This window comes from Oryctolagus cuniculus, chromosome 13 (genome assembly GCF_051225735.1).
Source record: "Oryctolagus cuniculus isolate XC-2025 breed Fujian yellow rabbit chromosome 13, ASM5122573v1, whole genome shotgun sequence".
Lineage (NCBI taxonomy): Eukaryota > Metazoa > Chordata > Mammalia > Lagomorpha > Leporidae > Oryctolagus > Oryctolagus cuniculus.
The window spans coordinates 99,602,843-99,625,128 of NC_142879.1; the positions used below are offsets into that span (position 1 = coordinate 99,602,843).

At 38.4% G+C, this 22,286-nt stretch overlaps 1 protein-coding gene across 2 annotated transcripts in view; it reads left to right on the forward strand.

Moving 5' to 3' along the window:
• LOC127489251 (uncharacterized) overlaps positions 1-22,286 on the forward strand; it is a 110,596-nt gene that overhangs the window by 30,236 nt on the left and 58,074 nt on the right. For both annotated transcript variants that reach the window (XM_089311844.1, XM_089311843.1), the window contains 3 exons: positions 133-305; positions 7,195-7,356; positions 12,821-12,935. In XM_089311844.1, coding sequence (XP_089167970.1) covers positions 133-305; positions 7,195-7,356; positions 12,821-12,935 — 450 coding nt within the window. The remainder of the gene's footprint in view (positions 1-132; positions 306-7,194; positions 7,357-12,820; positions 12,936-22,286) is intronic.

Here is a 22,286-nt window from a genome sequence, read left to right on the forward strand (position 1 = left end):
TGTAGTAGAAAACAGTGTATGTAAAACATTTATGTAGCAATAAGTGTGCTACATAAAATGAATAATAAATGAACACAAAAATGTTTATATTTATGTACTAACAGCGATTTTAATATGAAACTTTCATTAAAGTTTGAAGAAAAAGGGCAGCGTTGCCAAAGTATGGAAATGGAAGTGTTAAGAAACTTGCATGAAAGTGCTGCTCCTCCTGAGGACAGTGATGGTTGTGGACTAAATCAGCAGAGACAGAGTGGGGACCTTGACAACCAGCAATCTGCCACTAAGAAGAGTGAAGAATATTATTCGTAAGTCTATAGCAATATTTAACATTAGGTGATGTGATTTTTATTGTGCTATAAAGCCACTTCTAATTGGGTTATTATCTATGATTAACATATTTTTACTAAGGATTTTATTCCATGCTTTGGAATTAGAAATATATCAAGAAACAAATAATATTTGCAAACCATACTGCTAAGTATTTGTTTAAAAGTTAATAGTTGGCAAATGTGAGGGAAAAGTTATTATCTACTGTTGGTAAATACAAGTATATGACTCTTTGAAGGGTAGCTTAAGAGCACATGTCAAAATTTGAAATAAACCATTCTTTGCCCTTGTAGCAACTTCACTCTGGGATTAGATCTGACAAGATAGCATAGTATGGTCTATTGTACCCTACTACACCCATAAGTTAATGACATTTATGATGTATTGTCATCATCTATTATGTAAGATGTAATAGGACAATTAGTGTTAAGGATGTAAAACACATATGATGAAGATATTTATACAAATATGTTGCAGGGCCAGTGACATGCACTCTTCCTATATGAAGGTGGTCTGAGTCCATACTTCTCTGCTTCCTATCTACCTTCCTTTATTTTATTTTTTTATTTTTATTTTTTTGACAGGCAGAATGGACAGTGAGAGAGAGACAGAGAGAAAGGTCTTCCTTTTCTGTTGTTTCACCCTCCAATGGCCGCTGTGGCTGGTGCGCTGTGGCTGGTGCACCGCGCTGGTCCGAAGGCAGGAGCCAGGGCTTCTCCTGGTCTTCCATGGGGTGCAGGGCCCAAGCACTTGGGCCATCCTCCACTGCACTCCCTGGCCACAGCAGAGAGCTGGACTGGAAGAGGAACAATGGGACAGAATCCGGCGCCCTGACCGGAACTAGAACCCTGTGTGCTGGCGCCGCAGATGGAGGATTAGCCCATTGAGCCGCGGCGCCGGCCCCTATCTACCTTCCTAAGAGTGTATCTCATGGGAGGCAGTAGATGGTGGCTCCAGTACTTGGGTGTCCACACCCACTTAAAGAGACCTGGGTGGAAATTCAGACCCTTGGGGATTCTTGCCCAGTCCTGGCTGTCCTGGGTATTTGTGAATGAAACAGCAGATGGAAAATCTTTCTTAATATGTTAGTCTATCTAGATGTGTTTCTCTGCCTTCCAAATAAAATGAAAATAGGTTAATAAAACATGTTGCCTATGTACATATGTATATGACATTTACAATAACATTGTTTATCAAAAATTTAGAATCAGTCTAAATACCAATCAAAATAGAAATAAATTGTCATACCAATAAAAGAACACAATATGCAACCATTTTTAAAAATGAGGTTTTATCTATAGTACACTGCTTTTTCACAACTAGAGAATATTTAATGTGACTAGTTTGGTGATGCATCTTAAGCATATTTTATTAAAATACCATATCTGCTGAGTTGCAAAAGGGGAGTCCATGGGACACTTGTACTTCTTATAACCAATACCTATTTTATTTTTGAGTTTTGATCCCAATTTGAGCCTAAATATTAAAATATAGAATCTATAAAATAATTTGAGCATTATTGGGTATTTGCATACTGTGGTCCATATTCCTTATAAGCATTTCAGTTTGTTAGGTAAACCTTCTCAAATGCGTCAAAGGATGTTTGATCTGCTAAAGCAGGAGATGTAAACTTTTTCTGTAAAGAACCAGATAATGAATATTTTAGGCTTTTTGCATCAGAAGGTCTCTATAGTTGTGGTGCGAAATCCTCCATAGACTATAAGGTAATTAGTGTGGCTTAATATCACTAAAACTTTATGAACAGTACTAGGAAAGATTCAGCTGGATTTATTCTTGGGCACGGTTTTACTGAACCTATGCCAAAACATTGGTACTGCTAATGCAATAAATCTTCCTTTAGAAGATGGACTACAGGCTAAAGAATGTTTCAGAATGTATCATACTGTATTTTTCAGGAGTGACATCAAATAGAGCTTACAAAAACTCTAGTGTGGAGCTGGTGCAGTGGCATACAACTTAAACTTCCACCTGCAGTGTTGTCATCCCATATTGGGTGCCAGTTCAAATCCTGGCTGCTCTTCTTCTGATCCTGCTCTGTACTAACTTGCCTGGTAAAGCAGCCAAAGATGGCCCAGGTGCACGGGACCCTGCACCCATGTGGGAGACATGGAAGAATCTCCTGCCTCCTGGCTTTTAAGCAACCCAAAAGTCGCCCTTGAAAAATTTAGATTTTCAATATTATCAGCAGAATAATAATATTCAGTTATATAATACCTAATGAGGAACTTTTCAGGGAATTCACTTCCTTAAGTTTATGAATTATTTACTGCTTTGATCAGAACATTTTTAGTTCCAACAACTTTAGAGAATCACAAATATTCCCTAAAACCATTATGCGAGGATTGAAAAATTCAGTTAAACATGGAGAAAAATAGATCTTCAATGATCATGGCCTTAGCAGTGATCTCCTTGGGAGAACTGTCTCTATTCCCTGACTCAAATTGACTTTCTCTTCACTCTTGGACTCACTCCAGTTGTTTACATTCCCACAACCCCTCCAAAACAGGTTTTCTCTGGATTGCCACTGATTTTTAATCTATGTTGTAGTACTTTCCAAGGTCTCCTTTTCTTTTCATTAAATATTCCTTCCCTCCTTCCTTCCTTCCCTCCTTCTTCCCTTTCCCCTTCCCCCCTTCCTTCCCTCCCTCCCTCCCTTCTCTCTCTCTCTTTCTTTCTTTTTTCTCTATTTTTCTCTTTTTTTCTCTTTCTCTCTCTCTCTCTCTTTTTCTAGTTAGAGGGACAGAGAAAGAGATACAGAGAGATCTTGCATCCACTGGTTTGCTCCCCAAATGGCAGCAATGGCTGGACCTGGGCCAGCCTGAAGCCAGGCATTTGTTTCAGGTCTCTCATATGGTTGCATGAGCCCAAAAACTTGGACAGTCCTCCACTGATTTCCCAGGCACCTTAGCAGGGAGCTGAATTGGAAGCAGAGAAATCAGGACTCGAACTGGCCCATATGGGATGGTGGCACTTCATATGGTGGCTTAACCCTCTGTGGCAAAGTGCTGTCACAGGCTCTCATTTTAATTAACCACTCAAAATATTTGATCCTTTGAGGGTAAAACATCTTTAAAAAATTCTCTTCAAATAATACATTTTGTCAATATAGTTTGAAACAATAGGAAAATAACAATTACTTATGGTGTTATATTTGTGGACAGACTATTTTAGGACAAGCTAAACATATTTGGGCATTAAGTCTCAGGTTAGATTTTGTAACATTTTATTATGTCTGTAGAACACTTTTCCTTCAAGATCATTTCTTGACTTGGCTTTCAGGGTATAATTCTCAACCAATCTCTTTCTGTTTCTTTTCTACTCCATCCTGTGTTGTTTCCCTTGTTTCTCTCATCTTCTACTTTTAAAACATGGATATTTCCCAAGGCTGTCTTTGATCTTTTTTCTCATGGTTTCACTATCTTGTTTATGCAAATGAATTATGAATTTTTAACTGCAACTTAGATCTCTCTCCTTAATTCCATATTTTAGATAATAACCTGCCTACTCAACACTTCTCTTTGGTCATTTATTCAGTATTTAAAATTTAGCCTAGTGCTGTGCTAATGATGTTCTTGTTCATAGCAGCCCCTCATATAGTTTTTCCTACTTCAGCGAATGGCAACTCTTTCATCTGTTCTACCAACAGCCTTGGAGCATTCTTAGACCTCAGCCTTTATGTGACAGCACATGTTGTCAAGTATACCTTCACAATATGTCCAGAAGCTAGATACATCATATCCAAGTCAGCATCAGCTGCTGTCTAATTAGTTTGTAGATTCCTCAGTGATTTTCTTGTTTATTTTTTCATAAATCCTCTTTTCATTAAATTTTAACACAGGGGATCTCTTAAAGTCAGATTATGTCATTTTTTTCTACTTAAAACCTGGTGATTTCATTTGAATTCACATACTAAACTTCTTTCTAATGCCTACAAGGCAATACATGTTGTGACCTCACTCCTCCTTATCGCTGTGATTTCAATTTGTGATTTTCCATCTCCTTCATTCTACTTATGCTACAGAAATTTTCACTATTCCTTAAACATACCTGGGCTCCTTCTGTGTTTGAAGATTCTTCCTTAGATGTCCACCTGGCTGATTCCTTTCCTTCCTTCAATTTTTTTCTTCCTAAGCAAGATCTTCTTTGGCCTTCTAATATGTCCACACCTCCCTTAAACATGGAAAACATCATTTCTCTGCTTTTGTTCTCTACCTCTAACATACTGTATTTTGTTTTTATATAGCTTGTTCATTGCTAATGTTTTTGCTTTACTCTTTTGTGTTGGATTTTGTCTTTTCACTGCCATATCTTTTGTACATAGAAGAGGCCCTAACATGCATGCAATGAGCAGCTACTCAATAATTTTTTATTACTTGAGTGAATGCAGCTTATCCTTCGAGTTTTTTTAGACATTAGAATAATACTCACTTAAAATTGATTTTATCTGGGTTCATTCTATTTATTTTAGTTGGCAATTATATACATTTATAATCTTTCGACTCTAGTAGTCTACATTTATGTGTGTATGTATATATGTTTTATTATATATACATATATGTTTTATTATACCTTATATAATAAAATATAATATCCTGGAAATCAACAGATGATGGCTCCAGTACTTGGGTCCATGCACCCAGGCAGGAAACAATGATTGATTTCTGGACTCCTGACTTCACCCTGGCCCAGAGGATAAGTGATCCCTCTCCCTTCTTCTGCTCCTTCCTCCCTCCCTCCTCCTACTCCATCAGCCTCTCTGCCTGTCAAAGTAAATTAAAAAATTAAATGTTAAATTTTCATCTAAGGTTGGCATTATTATATTTCACAAAAAAGCAAAAATATAGCACAATTATAACTGCTACTTCCAAACCTGAATATTATGCATACAGACTGTGGACCTCTATATTTTAGTGTAGCATTCAAAATTAGTGTAGGCCTCATCTCTCAATGATAGATTTAGGTATTTTATATTTTTCTTGCAAATTCCAAAGAAATATATCAGATATCATATGCCTACTCTTTGCACATTCTGTAAATAAAATGGTTTTCATCCACATTTTTCCCTCATGAGTTCTTTTTCCTTTTTTTTTTTTTTTAACCTCCTTTGTAAAGCTTTCCTGTGCTCAGATATCAGTTTCCAATATCAACACTTTTTTATTTAAGAGTCTGAAACAGGGGCTGGCACTCTGGTGTAGCTACTGAAGCCGTTGCCTGAGGTGCTGGCATCATATATGGGTGCTGATTTGAATCTCGGCTGCTCTACTTCTGATCCAGCTCTCTGCTATGGCATGGGAAGGCAGTAGAAGATGGCCCAAGTCCTTGGGTCCCTGCACTTGTGTGGGAGACCTGGAATCAGCTTCTGGCTCCTGGGTTCAGATCAGCCTAGCTCTCACCATTGCAGCCATTTGGGGAATGAATCAGTGGATGGAAGACTTCTCTCTCTCTGCCTCTCTGTAACTCTGCCTTTCAAATAATAAATAAATAAATATTTTTAAAAAAGAATCTGAAGCAGTCAGAGATAACTCCCCTCTTCTAATACACCCCATAAATTCCCTCAGTGGCCAGAACTGAGCCAGGCTTAAGCCCATAGTCAGCAACCCAAACCATGTCTTGCATACAAGTGGCAGGGATTAAACTACTTGGACCAATCTTCTAGTGTTTCCCAGTATATTATAAAGCTGGAATTAATAGTGAATCCAGGATTCAAATCCAGGCACTTTGATATGGGACAAGAATGTCTTACCCTGTATGTTTATATATGTATAAACATATATATATATATGTTTATATACACATATATAAAGATTTATTATTAAAGGGCAGAGTTACAGAGTGACAGAGAAAGGGAGACAGAGAGCGGTCTTCCATCTGCTGGTTCACTCCTCAAATGGCCACAATGGCTAGAGCTGCACTGATTTGAAACCAGGAGCCAGGAATTTCCTTCGGGTTTCCAAGGAGGTACACAGGCCCAAAGACTTGGTCCATCTTCCGCTTCCTTCCCAGAGCACAGCAGAGAGCTGGATCAGAAGTGGAGCAGCAGGGACTCAAATTGGCACCCATATGGGATGCCAACACTGCAGGCAGTGCTCTTCCCACTATGCCACAGCGCCAGCCCCCTGCTTATTAACGAATAGGTGAAACACCACCCTCCCAATATCAACCCTTCCATATTACCTTATATCATAATTGTGTTTTTACCTGTTTTCCAAAGAAGATATAACAAGGTGTGTTCAGTAAGTGTATAAAATGCATGTTATAAAAATTATTCAGCCTGGCCAGCGCCGCGGCTCACTAGGCTAATCCTCCGCCTTGCAGCACCGGCACACGGGGTTCTAGTCCCGGTCGGGGCACCGGATTCTGTCCCGGTTGCCCCTCTTCCAGACCAGCTCTCTGCTGTGGCCAGGGAGTGTAGTGGAGGATGGCCCAAGTACTTGGGCCCTGCACTCCATGGGGGACCAGGATAAGTACCTGGCTCCTGCCATCAGATCAGCGCAGTGCGCCGGCCGCAGCGCGCTGTCCACGGCGGCCATTGGAGGGTGAACCAACGGCAAAGGAAGACCTTTCTCTCTGTCTCTTTCTCTCTCACTGTCCACTCTGCCTGTCAAAAAAAAATTATTCATCCTGGATTTCAAAGTTTTTGTATCAAAACTACTTTTCACCCAATTTTCATGTAATTTTTTAAATTTCCTGTACACCTTTCTTTACATGTAGTTATCACTTCCTATCTTTTTGAGTTAGTAAATGAATTAAGTTGGGGAAGAATAAGAATTTTGTCAAAATTGTGCTTCTTTAATCTTTCCCAGTAGAGTAAAAAACATTGCCATTTTAATGATCTTTTTAAAATAGCTGCCCTGCCTTGCATATAAAGGAAATAAAAAATGAAAATGAAAAAGTGACTTCCATGGAGTATGGGATTAGACCAGTGTTTGAGAATGGCTTTTCACTCACTAGAAGTCTACTGCAAGTGATTTATGACAACAATCTGAGTGAGCTCGATCGTCTTAAAAGGTAAAATCTATGAATTCTTTAGTTTCCAGTGAAGCAATGTTAACGGTGACTACTTTTACTGAAAATAGGAAAGAATAGTGTAATCTACAAGCCAAACAAGAGAATACTCAACTATATCAATACTGCAGTAAGGTTAAGATACTTGACAAAAAAATGTGGCAGTCAAGGGGATTTTCTTTTATTTTAACATAGAAGCTTTTAGTCCATCTATACTACTAGAAATGATGTAGCAGAACGCATAGTGAATTTAATTTTATGCACATATCTAGGTATAACAATGCTTGGTGCTTTAAATTATCTGTAGAACTTCAATTCATGTATATTTTATGGTAGAAGATGGTTCATTCAGAATTGGCTCAGAAATGGAACATCTGTTTTTGAAGACTTTAACTTTTTTCATTTTGATTTATTTAAGGAATACAAACATGCATCATGTATACAAATTCAGGAACATAGTAATTCTTCCTACCTTATATTCCACCCATAATCCCACCATTCTTCCTCCTTCCTCTCCTCTTTCTATTCTTATTTTTAACAAATTTCTATTTTCAGTTAACTTTATACACACAAGGTTAACCATACACTAAGTGAAGAGTTCAACAAATAGTATGAAGAACAACAACAAAAAACACTGCTCCTCAGTACTCAAGACGAGCTGTTCAAAATCATCACATCTCAAAATGTCAATTTCATCCCAGTAGATTACATTTTACATACTCTATTAGTTATGACAGATCAGAAAGAACACAGGTATTTGTCTTTTTTGGGATAGGCTTTTTACTCTAAGTAATCGTTTCTAGTTACATCCATTTTGTAACAAAAGAAATTATTTCATTTTACCCCAGTATATTATTCCATAGTGTATTTATAGCATAATTTCTCTACCCAGTCTTCAGTTGATGGACATCTTGGTTCATTTCATATGAGCTGTAATAAACATGGTGTACAGGTTATTCTCTCATTTGCCAGTATCTTTACATTTGGGTAAATTCCCAGGAGTGGGATGGCTGGATCATATGGTAGGTCTATATTGAGATTTCTGAAGTATCTCCATGCTATCTTCTACAGCAGGTGCACCAGTTTACATTCCCACCAACAGTGGATTAGGGTACCTTTACCCCCACATCCTTGTGAACATTTATTGTTGTTGATTTCTGTATGAGAGCCATTCTAACTGGAGTGAAACTCATTGTGGTTTTGATTTGCATTTCACTGATTCTTTAAAACTTTTTTAACCCAATAAATTGTAGCCATGGGCCGGCACCATGGCTTACAGGCTAATCCTCCACCTGGCGGCGCCGGCACACCGGGTTCTAGTCCTGGTCGGGGTGCCGGATTCTGTCCCGGTTGCCCCTCTTCCAGGCCAGCTCTCTGCTTTGGCCAGGGAGTGTAGTGGAGGATGGCCCAAGTGCTTGGGCCCTGCACCCCATGGGAGACCAGGAGAAGCACCTGGCTCTTGGCTTCGGATCAGCGCGGCGCGCTGCCCACAGCGCGCCAGCCACGGCGGCCATTGGAGGGTGAACCAACGGCAAAAGAAGACCTTTCTCTATGTCTCTCCCTCTCACTGTCCACTCTGCCTGTCAAAAAAAATAAATAAAATAAATTGTAGCCATGAATGCCTGACTCTACTGGGTCAGTACTGTCCTTCATACTAATTTTTATTCCTTCATACTATTTGTTGAACTCTTTAACTAGTATAAGGTTAATCTTATGTGTTTGTTAACTGAAAATAGATATTTGTGAAAAATAAGAATGGAAAGAGTATGGGGAAGAGGAAGACAAGTGGGAGTATGGGTGGGATGGAGGGTGGGTAGAATCACTATGTTCCTAAATATGTATGTATGGAATCCATGAAATTTATGGTCCTCAAATAAATCAAAATGAAGAATGTTAAGCATTTTTTCAAGTGCCTGTTGCCCATTTGAATTCCCACTCTTGAAAAATGCCTGTTAAAGTCCTTTGCCCATTTCTTAACTGGATTTTTTGTTTTGTTGTGATTGAGTTTCTTGAGCTCTTTATAAACTGTGGATATTAATCTTTTATCAGTTGCATAATTTGCAAATATTTCTCTCAATCTGTCAGAGCTTCTTCACTTTGCTGAGTGTTACATTTTAAGTACAGAAGCTTCCCTGTTTGATGCAATCCCGGTTGTCAGTTTTGGCTTTGATTGCCTGTGCTTTTCTGGGGTCTTTTCGAAGAAATCTTTGTCTATGCCAATATACTATGGAGTTTCCTCAATGTTATTTATTAATTTGATGGGATTGAGACATAGATTTAGCTCCTGATCCATTTTGAGTGGAATTTTGTGTAAAGTGTAGAGTAGGGGTCTTATTTCATATTTCTGCATGAGGAGATCCAGTTTCCCCAACACCATTTGTTGAAGAGACTGTTCTTTCTTCAGGGATTGATTTTATCTTCTTTGTCAAAAGTAAGCTCATTGTAGATGCATGGATTGATTTCTGGAGTTTCTATTCTATGCCATTGGTCTATACATCTGTTTTTGTGCCAGCACCAATGTGTTTATATTATATCTGCCCTATAGTATATCTTGAGGTCTGGTATTGTGATGCCTCCAGCTTTTTTTTATTGTTTAACATTGCTTTAGCTATTCAGGGTCTCTAGTGTTTCCTTATGTATTTTAGCATCATTCTTTTTAAATTTGAGAAAAATCTGATGGGTATTTTGATTAGGAATGAATTGAATCTGTAAATTGCTTTTGGTAGTACAGACATTTTCATGATTTTGATTCTTCCAAACCATGAACATCGAAGATTTTTCTACTTTTTATGTCTTCTTCTATTTCACTTTCTAATGTTTTGTAATTTTCATCATAGAAATCTTTGACATCCTTGGTTAAATTTATTTGAAGGTATGAATTTTTGTAGCTGTTATGGCATTGTCTATGTATAGATCAGCTATTGATTTGATTTTTGTGTGTTAATTTGATATTCTGCCACTTTACCAAACTCTTTTATGAGTTTCAGTAGTCTCTTAGTGGAGTCTTTTGCATCCCCTAAATATGAAAGCATGTCATCTGCAAATTGGAATAGTTTGACTTCTTCCTTCCCAATTTGTATTCCTTTGGTTTTATTTTCTTGCCTAGTGGCTCTGGCTAAAACTTCCATGATTATATGGAATGACAGTGGTAAGAGTTGGGCATTCCTGTCTGGTTCCAGATCTTAGGGGGAATGCCTCCAGTTTCTACTCATTCAATAAGGTGCTCACTGTGGGTTTGTCATAATTTGTCTTGATTGTATTGATGAGTGTTGCTTCTATACTCAGTTCACTTAAGATTTTCATCATGAAAGGATGCTATATCTTATATGCTTTTTCTAAATCTGTTGAGATAATAATGTGTTTTTTCTTCAATTTGTTAATGTGTTGTATCACATTGATTGGTTTGCAAATGTTGAACCATACCTGCATACCAGGGATAAAGCCTACTTGGTCTGGGTGAATGATCTTTCTGATGTGTTGTTGGATTCAATGAGCTGGTATTTTGTGGAGGATTTTTCATCTTTGACCATCCGAGATATTCTGGGATTTTACAGGGTAGAAACTTCTTACTCTTAGGACGTGTGAAATTCACAAGAATTGCAAATAATGTACAAGTTCTTAAGTGTGAATGCTTGTAATAATTAAATACAACTTCTTCAGATTGTAATCTTAGTTACATAGAAGCACACCATATAGAAGTTTCATGATTTGTTTTGAACATTGTATTTTGAGTTTATATTTTGTTGTATTATAAGTCATGCTGCAACAAACATCTTCTATATAAACATTTCTTTATATTCCAAGTGCTTGACTTTGAATAAATACTTCAATATGGATTTTATGGCTAAATTTGAGGAAACCTTTTTAAATGCTTGGTTAATATTTCTAAATTTTTGTCAAGAAAGTACATAAGCTTATACTTCCATCAACAGATATATAGTTGACAGTTTTTTTTAACCTTTGAAGACTTTGAAATTTACTTATTTTAACATGCATGGGATGACAGAAAACTGGAAAGTAATCTCTGATTAGTTTCTTGAACATTTCTCTTTTTTACATGCAAAAATTCGTTTCATGTTCTATGTTGAAAGCACGTAGCACCCTTGCTTAATTAACAATGTCATTTTTTGAAATTGTTTATGAAATTTTAATAATCATTAAGTTGAAAATACTACCAAAAATATCAATTATATGAAGTGACACATATACTCTTTACCCTTGGATGATATTAATCAGTAGCTGTGTGTATCATGTAAAAGACATGTATAAATTATAGGCTGTCTTACACTCTAAATAATTTTTAAGGATACGTGTAATATTTGATAAAGTTGAAATTGTAGTTCTAATAACTATATAAAGGTGTTTATAAAAAAATAATTCATTAAGGGCCAGAACTGTTGCATAGTAAGTTAAGCCTCTGCCTGTAGTACCAGCATTCTGTATGGGTACTGGTCCAAGTCCTGGGTGCTCCACTTCTGATCTAGCTGCCTGCTTAAGGCCTAAGAAAGCATTAGAAGGTGCCAAGTGCTTGGGGCTCTGCACCCCACATGGGAGATAAGGAAGAAGTTCCTGGCTTCTCCCTTCATATCCTCTGAGCTCCTGCTGTTGTGGCCATTTGGAGAGTAAACCAGCAGATGGAAGACCTCTCTGTGTGTCTCTTCTCTGTATATATCACTTTGCCTCTCAAATAAATGCATAAATCTTTTTTTAAAAAATTCATTAAAGATTGGTTAATTCTAAATTACCTTTCCTAATGGAGATGTAAATATGAATGGATGAGGAAGAGGTAATTTTCAACTCATAACTCTACTGGATAATTTCGAAATTCCTTTCTTGATAACAGTTATCAGTTGCAAGTAACAGAATCTTATCAATTATCAGAATGTAATTTCTGATAACAAAGATTTATTTATTTATTTGAAAGAGTGAGAGAGAGCGAGCGAGTGAGCGAGCTGCTGGTTCACTGTGGGTGGCCTCAATGGCCAGGATTGAGCCAGGCTGAAGCCAGGAGCTAGGAGCTTCTTCTAGGTCTCCCAGGTAGGTGGCAGCAGAGATTGAAATACTTGAGTCACCTTGTGCTGCTTTCCCAGGCCATTAGCAAGGAGCTAGATAGGAAGTACATCTGCTGGGAGAGGAACCTGTGACCACACGGGGTGTTAGTATCACAGGCGGTAGCTTGACACACTACACAATACCAATCTCAAGAATGTGCTATTTTTTTGTTTTGTTTTAAGAATGTGCTTTCACAGCTAACTTTCAACTCTGTCCTTTGAAGAAGAGATTTAAATGAAATGTTATAAGAAGATATTTGAGAACATAAATTTTATTAGAGTGTATAAGCTGCATGGTAGTATAAGATTATAAAATGAATCTTTTAATTTCTAATAAAATGAATTTTGAAACAAGCATGTTTTTACCTAAAACAAGAAAAAGAGACCAATACTGATATATTGTGTAAAAAAACTAGGGAACAGTTAAGAAGAAAAGAAAAGCAATATCATAAAGAAGAAATGAAACAACTTGAAGTGACACATAGAACACTAGAAATGGATGCGAGAACTTCAAAAAACAATTTGACCCAGGTAAGTTAATCTTTGATAAAATTTTTATGTTTCTGACTTGAATCACTGTTACATATAATGTCCTCCTCATTCAAGATATATACATAAATATATATATACACACACATACCTAAACAGGTGTGTATGCACACAGACACACAGATGTGTAATCTTTATTTAAAGCAACCCAAAAATTATTCTGAAGATGAATTATGACATATATTGCTGGAGTTATTGCTTGTGAGTCTTGGTACATGATGGTGCTTAGTACATATTTTCTAAAGAAAGCAGTGCATATTGAGTTGCATTTAATAACTAACATGAAGATTGATTTAGACATTTTATGTTAAAATTCAGGCTAAATAGCTGTGAATTATAATAAAGTTAGGTAAATTATAAAGAAATTTATTTTAAATCATCGGCTTTTATTTAAGGATTTTTTAAATTATTTGGTGAATTTAGCTGTAACTTATACAATTAAATTTAAGTAGTTCATGTGAGATACGTGTCTTGATTCTTTAATAGTTTGCTTTCTTTGAACAGATTTTGTTAATAGGCATGTTTGGAGGCTTTCCTATTGTAGAATCTATTAGAAAATGTATTTAAGTAATTCTAATGCAGTTTTGAGATGCTAAATTAATGTAACAGTTTTTCCTGTGGCATTAACTGATATGTAAATGTTGCCAAAGAAATTTGCCTACAATTCAGCAATAAGATGAATGTCAACACAGTTGAAAATCACAGTGGCAATCTCCAGTAGTGTTTAGAATTGGAATTTGCCTACTGACATTAGTCATAGATTATCATTTATGATGTGAAACTGACTTGAGCATAACATTGTTGTTTTACAACCAGACATTTCCAGTTGGTTTGGTGAGTTTTGAGAATCTAAATACTAAATTTTATTTTTAGAAAGATTAGTGCTCTGTCGTTAAGTGCTAATGCTATTAGAATGAAATTTTCCAAAACATATCACCTAATGGAGAATAAAACCTAGACATGCATGGTAGAATATGTTTGCTTTGATGATGGTGGGTTTTTTGCATACATTTTCTGTGGTAAATCCCTGAGACATAATCAAGTCCTACTGCCTATCCTTTGTTTCTTCTGCCTATTTGAAGGTAATTTTTTTTTTCATTTAAAATTTTTAATCTCTCTTGCTATTGTGAATATATCTGATTTACAATTTCCAGTGGCATACATTTTTGTTTTGTCTTTTTTTAACTTTTATTTAATGAATATAAATTTCCAAAGTACGATTTATGGATTACAATGGCTTGCCCCCCATACCGTCCCTCCCACCCACAACCTTCCCCTTGCCCACTCCCTCTCCCCTTCCATTCACATCAAGATTCATTTTCGATTATCTTAATATACAGAAGATCAGCTTAGTATACATTAAGTAAGGATTTCAACAGTTTGCTCCCACACAGAAACATAAAGTGAAAAATAATAGATGATTTTTTTTAAATGATGATGAAATCAGATCAGACCTATTGTCATGTTTAATCCCAGTGAGAGTCAAGTTGGGAGTTGATAATTTCTTTTTTTTTTTTTTCTTTTTTTTTTTTTTTTTACAGAGGATCAGTTTAGTATACATTAAGTAAAGATTTCAACAGTTTGCACCCCCATAGAAACACAAAGTGAAATATATTGTTTGAGTACTCGTTATAGCATTAAATCTCAATGCACAGCACATTAAGGACAGAGATCCTACATGAGGAGTAAGTGCACAGTGACTCCTGTTGTTGACTTTACCAATTGACACTCCTGTCTATGGCATCAGTAATCTCCCTATGGTCCAGTCATGAGTTTCCAAGGCTATGGAAGCCCTCTGAGTTCTCCGACTCTTATCTTGTTTAGACAAGGTCATAGTCAAAGTGGAGGTTCTCTCCTCCCTTCAGAGAAAGGTACCTCCTTCTTTGAAGACCTGTTCTTTCCACTGAGATCTCACTCACAGAGATCTTTTGCCAGAGTGTCTTGGCTTTCCATGCCTGAAATACTCTCATGGGCTTTTCAGCCAGATCCGAATGCCTTTAGGGCTGATTCTGAGGCCAGAGTGCTATTTAGGACATCTGCCATTCTATGAGTCTGCTGAGTATCTCACTTCCCCTGTTGGATCACTCTCCCCTTTATTTATTCTATCGGTTAGTGTTAGCAGGTACTAGACTTGTTTATGTGCTCCCTTTGACTCTTAGTCCTTTCATTATGATCAATTGCGAACTGAAATTGATCACTTGGACTAGTGAGATGGCATTGGTACATGCCACCTTGATGGGATTAAATTGGAGTCCCCTGGTATGTTTCTAACTCTACCATTTGGGGCAAGTCAGCTTGAGCATGTCCCAAATTATATATCTCTTCCCTCTCTTATTCCTACTCTTATGTTTAACAGGGATCACATTTCAGTTAAATTTCAACACTTAAGAATAACTGTGTATTAATTACAGAATTAAACCAGTCATATTAAATAGAACAGACAAAAAAAACTACTAAGAGGGATAATGTATTAAGTTGTTCATTAACAGTCAGGGCTATGCTGAATAAGTCACCGTTTCCCATAGTGTCCATTCCACTTCAACAGGCTTCCTTTTTGGTGTTCAGTCAGTTGTCACCGATCAGGGCGAACATATGGTATTTGTCCCTTTGGGACTGGCTTATTTCACTCAGCATGATGTGTTCCAGATTCCTCCATTTTGTTGCAAGTGACTGGATTTCGTTGTTTCTTACTGCGGTATAGTATTCTAAAGAGTACATATCCCATAATTTCTTTATCCAGTCTACCGTTGATGGGCATTTAGGTTGGTTCCAGGTCTTAGCTATTGTGAATTGAGCTGCAATAAACATTGGGTTGCAGACCGCTTTTTTGTTTGCCAATTTAAATTCCTTTGGGTAAATTCCAAGGAGTGGGATGGCTGGGTCGAACGGTAGGGTTATCTTCAGGTTTCTGAGGGATCTCCAGACTGACTTCCATAGTGGCTTGACCAGGTTGCATTCCCACCAACAGTGGGTTAGTGTCCCTTTTTCCCCACATCCTCGCCAGCATCTGTTGTTGGTAGATTTCTTAATGTGAGCCATTCTAACCGGGGTGAGGTGGAACCTCATTGTGGTTTTGATTTGCATTTCCCTGATTGCTAATGACCTTGAACATTTTTTCATGTGCCTGTTGGCCATTTGGATGTCCTCTTTTGAAAAATGTCTATTGAAGTCCTTGGCCCATCTCTTAAGTGGGTTGTTGGTTTTGTTTTTGTGGAGTTTCTTGATCTCTTTGTAGATTCTGGTTATTAACCCTTTATCTGTTGCATAGTTTGCAAATATTTTTTCCCATTCTGTCGGTTGTCTCTTCACTCTCCTGACTGTTTCTTTTGCAGTACAGAAACTTCTCAATTTGATGCAATCCCAATAGTTGATTTTGGCTTTGACTGCCTGTGCCTCCCGGGTCTTTTCCAGAAATTCTTTGCCTGTGCCAATATCTTGAAGGGTTTCTCCAGTGTTCTCTAGTAACTTGATGGTGTCAGGTCGTAGATTTAGGTCTTTAATCCATGTTGAGTGGATTTTTGTGTAAGGTGTAAGGTAGGGGTCTTGCTTCATGCTTCTGCACGTGGAAATCCAATTTTCCCATCACCATTTATTGAATAGACTGTCCTTGCTCCAGGAATTGGTTTTAGATCCTTGATCAAATATAAGTTGGCTGTAGATGTTTGGGTTGATTTCTGGTGTTTCAATTCTGTTCCATTGGTCTATCCATCTGTTTCTGTACCAGTACCATGCTCTTTTGATTACAACTGCCCTGTAGTATGTCCTGAAATCTGGTATTGTGATGCCTCCGGCTTTGTTTTTGTTGTACAAGATTGCTTTAGCTATTCGAGGTCTCTTGTGCCTCCATATGAATTTCAGCACCAATTTTTCCAGATCTGAGAAGAAGGTCTTCGGTATCTTGATTGGTATTGCATTGCATTTATAAATTGCTTTTGGGAGAATGGACATTGTGATGCTATTGATTCTTCCAATCCATGAGCATGGAAGATTTTTCCATTTCTTGGTATCCTTTTCTATTTCTTTCTTTAAGGTTTTGTAATTTTCATCGTAGAGATCTTTAACATCCTTGGTTAAGTTTATTCCAAGGTATTTGATTGTTTTTGTAGCTATTGTGAATGGGATTGATCTTAGAAGTTCTTCCTCAGCCATGGCATTGTCTGTGTATACAAAGGCTGTTGATTTTTGTGCATTGATTTTATACCCTGCTACTTTGCCAAAATCTTCTATGAGTTCCAATAGTCTCTTAGTAGAGTTCTTTGGGTCCCCTAAATAATCATGTCATCTACAAAGAGGGATAGTTTGAGTTCTTCCTTCCCAATTTGTATCCCTTTAATTTCTTTTTCTTGCCTAATAGCTCTGGCTAGAACCTCCAGAACTATATTGAATAGCAGTGGTGAGAGTGGACATCCCTGTCTGGTACCAGATCTCAGTGGAAATGCTTCCAACTTTTCCCCATTCAATAGGATGTTGGCTGTGGGTTTTTCATAGATTGCTTTGATTGTATTGAGGAATGTTCCTTCCAAACCCAGTTTGCTTAGAGTTTTCATTATGAACGGGTGTTGTATTTTATCAAATGCTTTCTCTGCATCTATTGAGATAATCATATGGTTTTTCTTCTGCAGTCTGTTAATGTGGTGTATCACATTGATTGTCTTGCACACATTAAACCATCCCTGCATACCAGGGATAAATCCCACTTGGTCTGGGTGGATGATCTTTCTGATGTGTTGTTGCATTCTATTGGCGAGAATTTTATTGAGGATTTTTGCATCTATGTTCATCAGGGATATTGGTCTGTAATTCACTTTCAGTGCTGCATCTTTTTCCGGCTTAGGAATTAAGGTGATGCTGGCTTCACAGAAAGAATTTGGGAGGATTCCCTCTTCTTCGATTGTTCTGAATAGTTTGAGAAGAATTGGAGTTAGTTCTTCTTTAAATGTCTGATAGAATTCAGCAATGAATCCATCTGGTCCTGGGCTTTTCTTTGTTGTGAGGGCCTTTATTACTGTTTCAATTTCTGTCTCAGTTATGGGTCTGTTTAGGTTTTCGATGTCTTCCTGGTTCTATTTAGGTAGGTTGCATGTGTCCAGGAATCTATCCATTTCTGATAGGTTTCCTTGTTTGCTGGCATACAAGTCCTTGTAGTAATTTCTGATGATTCTTTTTATTTCTGTGGTGTCTGTTGTTACATTTCCTTTTTCATCTCTGATTTTATTGATTTGGGTCTTTTCTCTTCTTTTTTTAGTTAGTTGGGCCAATGGGGTGTCAATTTTGTTTATTTTTTCAAAAACCAGCTCCTCGTTTGGCTGATTTTTGGAATGTTTTTCTTGATTCAATCCTGTTGATTTCTTCTCTGATTTTAATTATTTCTCTTCTCCTACTAGATTTGGGTCTGGTTTGCTGTAGGTTTTCTAGATCCTTGAGGTGAATAGAAAGCTCATCTATTTGGTGCCTTTCCAATTTCTTGATGTAGGCACCTATTGATATAAACTTTCCTCTTAACACTGCTTTTGCTGCGTCCCATAAGTTTTGGTATGTTGTGCTGTTATCCTCATTTACTTCCAGAAAGTTTTTGATTTCTCTTTTGATTTCTTCTATGACCCATTGTTCATTCAGGAGCATGTTGTTCAATCTCCATGTGTTTGCATATGCTCTAGGGATTCCTGAGTTTTTCATTTCCAGCTTCATTCCTTTATGGTCTGAGAAGCTGCATGGTATGATTCTAATTCTTTTGAATTTGCTGAGACTTGCTTTATGGCCTAGTATGTGGTCAGTCCTAGAGAAGGTTCCATGTACTGCTGAGAAGAATGTAAAAATCTTTAGCTGTAGGATTGAAAGTTCCGTATATATCTGTTAGATCCATTTGGGCTATAGTGTCGTTTAAATCTACTGTATCCTTGTTGATCTTCTGTCCTATTGATCTATTTCTGAGAGTGGAGTATTGAAGTCCCCCAGTACTATTGTATTGGGGTCTAAGTCTCCCTTTAAGTCCGTTAACAAATCTTTTAGATAAACCGGTGCCCTGTAGTTAGGTGCATATACATTGATAATTGTTATATCTTCCTGTTGAATTGATCCCTTAATCATTATGTAGTGTCCCTCTTTGTCTCTCTTAACGGTTTTTGTGGTAAAGTTTATGGTGTCTGATATTAAGATGGCTACGCCTGCTCTTTTTTCATTTCTGTTGGCATGGTATATCTTTTTCCAGCCTTTCACTTTCAGTCTGTATGGATCTTTGTTGGAAATATGTGTTTCTTGTAAGCAGCAAATAGATGGGTTTTGTTCCTTAACCCAATCAGCCAATCGGTGTCTTTTAACTGGACAGTTCAGGGCATTCACGTTCAATGTGACTAATGATAAGTGGTAACTTTGCCCTGCCATTTGCCAAAGATAAGTTCCAATATATGCTTTGAATTCCCTGTGATCTTTTGTTGTGAGCTTTCCTTCCTTGGTTTCCTTCCTTTACCTTCTTTCATATTGATGACCGTGTTTCTGTGTTTCTGTGTGTAACACATCTTTAAGCATCTTTTGCAGGGCTGGACGAGTGGCAACAAATTCTTTCAATTTCTGTTTGTTATGAAAAGTCTTTATTTCACCTTCATTCACAAATGATAGCTTTGCAGGATATAATATTCTGGGCTGGCAGTTGTTCTCTCTTAGTACCTGGGCTATATCTCGCCATTCCCTCCTAGCTTGTAGAGTTTCTGATGAGAAGTCAGCTGTGAGTCTGATTGGAGATCCTCTGAGAGTAATCTGACATTTCTCTCTTGCACATTTTAGGATCTTTTCTTTATGTTTCACTGTGGAGAGTTTAATTACAACGTGTCGTGGTGAGGATCTCTTTTGGTCGTGTTTATTAGGGGTTCTGTGGGCTTCCTGTACTAGGATTTCTCTGTCCTTCTCCAAACCTGGGAAATTTTCTGCTAATATCTCACTAAAAAGGCCTTCTAATCCTTTCTCCCTCTCCATGCCTTCAGGAACTCCTAGAACCCGAATGTTGGGTTTTTTAATAGTATCCTGAAGATTCCCGACAATATGTTTTAGATTTCTAATTTCCTCGTCTTTTCTTTGGTCTGACTGTATCCTTTCCTGTTCTCTGTCTTCTAAGTCCGATATTCTCTCTTCTGCTTCTCCCATTCTGTTTGTAAGGCTCTCTATTGTGTTTTTCATTTGATCTATTGAATTCTTCACTTCAGTCACTATCCCAGTTTCCTGTTGTACTAGTTGTTTTGTTTCATTTTGATTCCTCCTTAATATTTCATTTTCACAAGAGAGATTTTCTATCTTGTCCATTAAGGATTTCTGTAGTTCAAGAATTTGTTTTTGAGAACTTCTTAATGTTCTTATCCATTTTTTGAGATCTGCTTCTTGCATTTCTTCTGTGTCATCATCTTCATAATCTTGAATTGGGGTGTCTTTTTCATTTGAGGGCTTCATGGTGACTTCCTTGTTTTTATTACCTTGGTTTTTGCGTTTGTTATTTGGCATATTGGAGATATTTGGTTTCTTCACTGTGGTGCTTTTTCTTTTTTTTTTTTTTTTTTTTTTTTTGACAGGCAGAGTGGACAGTGAGAGAGAGAGACAGAGAGAGAAAGGTCTTCCTTTTTGCCGCTGGTTCACCCTCCAATGGCCGCCGCTGCAGCCGGCGCACCGCGCTGATCCTGGCAGGAGCCAGGAGCCAGGTGCTTTTCCTGGTCTCCCATGGGGTGCAGGGCCCAAGCACCTGGGCCATCCTCCACTGCACTCCCTGGCCATAGCAGAGAGCTGGCCTGGAAGAGGGGCAACCGGGACAGAATCCGGCGCCCCAACCGGGACTAGAACCCGGTGTGCCGGCGCCGCAAGGTGGAGGATTAGCCTATTGAGCCACGGCGCCGGCTTGTGGTGCTTTTTCTTGTTATACTATGACTCTAGATTAAGTGGACTATCTGTTTTTGATGGAGCCTTAGGGCTTGAGATGGGTGTGGCCTGAGAGCTCTGTTTGGTGTGCCAAAGGTGACACTCCCAGGTTGGGTGTGGTAAACCTCTCTCTCTCTCTCTCTCTCTCTTTTTTTTTTTGATTCAAAAGGGAAGTTATTCTGCACAGCTGAACGAAGTTGGAGGTAGTTAGCAGGCAAATGATATACCCACAGGAGCCAGAGATTGGAAGCTCTTTCCCAAGGACCACACAGGGAATCTGTTCGGCCCTCAGAGTGGGCTCAAATTCTCCTTCAGTCTCCCACTGGGTTGCCAAAGTTACGGAATTGTAGCGTCTCTGGAGAGTGCTCACGTGAATTCCGTGAGTTCTCTCCCCCACCGTCTCTTTTTTCACAGTCTCAGTTCAGTAGCACCACAAATTTACTAGGTCCTAATCTCCTGTTAATTTGCCCCGCCCAGAGTCAGGTTTTTCTGCTAGGCTCAGGGCCGGTGCAGACCTGAGGTCGCTCTGCTTATGACGTATGTCCAAGATGGCGCCTGCTCTTTGTCTTGCTCGCCCTTGAGAGGTGAGCGGAGAGAGAGAAACCCTTGTCCGTACCAGTCACCTTTTTTTTTTTTTCCTCCCCCCCCCCCCCACGGGGGTCGTTCCCTCTAGTCTCCTCTCTCCGCTTGCCTGCCTGTGCCTCGGGCTATTGAGGTTCAGCTCACCTCGTGTTCCAGCGCTGGTGTGTTGAGTCTGCCGCTGGTGTTCCGAACTGTGGGCTCCCACGCTCTCCACGCAGGTCCGCTCCCCTTCCAGCGCCAATGTGTGGACTCGGAGCCCTGGACGTCCCAAGTCTCCCCACTGTTGTCTGTGTGGCACGCACTCCCCTTCAAGCACTGGCGCGTAGAGCCTGCGGCTTGCGCAGCTCGGTCCCGCGGCTCGGCTTCCGCGCAGTGGGCGACCTTGTTCTCCCAGTAGGTCCTCTGATTCATGACCACTCAATCCAGAAGGGTTTCCTCTGCAATATTTTCCTGGTTCTTTTTTCTGAGGCTACCGTAACTCCCCTTTTATTAAACTAAATTTTCCCGGACTATCGGTGCGCACCCTCACTATTCCGCCATCTTGGCTCCCTCCACTTTCTGCATTTTTGATATTAGCCATTCTAACAGGTGTGATGTTCATTGTAGCTTTGATTTTCAATTCTCTGATGGCTGGTGATATTATTTATTGACTATTTGTGTTTCTTCCTTGAAGAACTGCATTCAGTTACTTCACTCATCTTTTAACTGGATTGTTTTGTTGCTGTTCTTGTTATTGAATTTTTTATATTATGGATATTAATCTTTGGTTGGGTAAGTAGCTTCCAAATATTTTCTTCCATTCTGTAGGATGTTTTTCATTCTGTTGATTGATTGCCTCCTTGGTTGTGAAGATGT